The sequence below is a fragment of the Penaeus monodon genome, chromosome 22, assembly GCF_015228065.2.
Source record: "Penaeus monodon isolate SGIC_2016 chromosome 22, NSTDA_Pmon_1, whole genome shotgun sequence".
NCBI lineage: Eukaryota > Metazoa > Arthropoda > Malacostraca > Decapoda > Penaeidae > Penaeus > Penaeus monodon.
In genome coordinates this window covers 37,874,830-37,875,732 of record NC_051407.1, presented here as the reverse complement: position 1 = coordinate 37,875,732, position 903 = coordinate 37,874,830, and the positions used below count along the sequence as shown (strand labels likewise).

General features: G+C 39.6%; 1 protein-coding gene across 1 annotated transcript in view; it reads right to left on the bottom strand.

The window, feature by feature from the left end:
• The window catches only part of LOC119587615 (carbohydrate sulfotransferase 9-like), a gene marked incomplete in the record, with an annotated part of 16,747 nt that extends 16,043 nt beyond the window's left edge, over positions 1 to 704 (bottom strand). Inside the window, 2 exon segments of the mRNA XM_037936324.1 lie at positions 125 to 276; positions 424 to 704. Coding sequence (XP_037792252.1) covers positions 125 to 276; positions 424 to 582 — 311 coding nt within the window.
• Between the last annotated feature and the right edge of the window lie 199 nt (positions 705 to 903).

Here is a 903-nt window from a genome sequence, read left to right as displayed (position 1 = left end):
CCAATTGATTGTGCATGAATTGCCAATTAAACATACTACACTGTAAATCCACGGCTATACATTCTGTATATTACAAATGAGTATCTCGGTTATTTACGAAACGCTCTACTTCCTACAAACTTACCTGACAGTAATCCATCTGGATAAAGATTTAGTGTACTCAATAATCTGCTGCCAAGGTTTTCTGAACAGTTCCCGGCGTCTGCCGTCATACATGGGATGGCCACTTATTTCGTTGACTATCTGCGCGTGAGAACGCCAGTTTCCTGAGCCAACCTAACAAAAGACATTGGAAGTTTATTCCTTTTCGAGTCACAATAAACTATCTCATATAACTTTAGTTATGTTAAAGTACTAGGTTTAAAATGCCATAAAAAAAGACAATTGTAAAGTGTTATTTACTACACTTTTTGCTGCACTGACCTTTCCCATAGTGCAAACACTAGCGTTGTAATTCCAGAAGTATAAAATGCATTCCCTAAGGGACCAAAATATGTCTTCCTTGTTCTCTCTTGTTTGGCAGGTTTTTTGCAACCTCTCCCGGCGACTTCGAAAGCGCTCTTCTATATCACCATGAGCCATGCGCTGCGTTTCAAAACCTTCGTAAACTTGCAAATTAGTGCCTGAATATCCATATAAGTGCAAAAAGGCCAGAGTGAGGATAAGTCCCACACACACTATCACTGAAAAAACCTTCGAGCTTGACATCATGAAAGCAACTGTTTCCTGACGGCAGACACACTTGGGTCTGCTTACAGCAAATGCTAATTTGCATATTGCTCAATGACTGTTATAGAGTTAATCATTTGACGGGGGTAATAAGCCAGGTAATTACTTAGAATATCATGAATACGTATTGTGGTTTTTACCGCACCAGGCTCAACACATGTGCTGATGTTGACA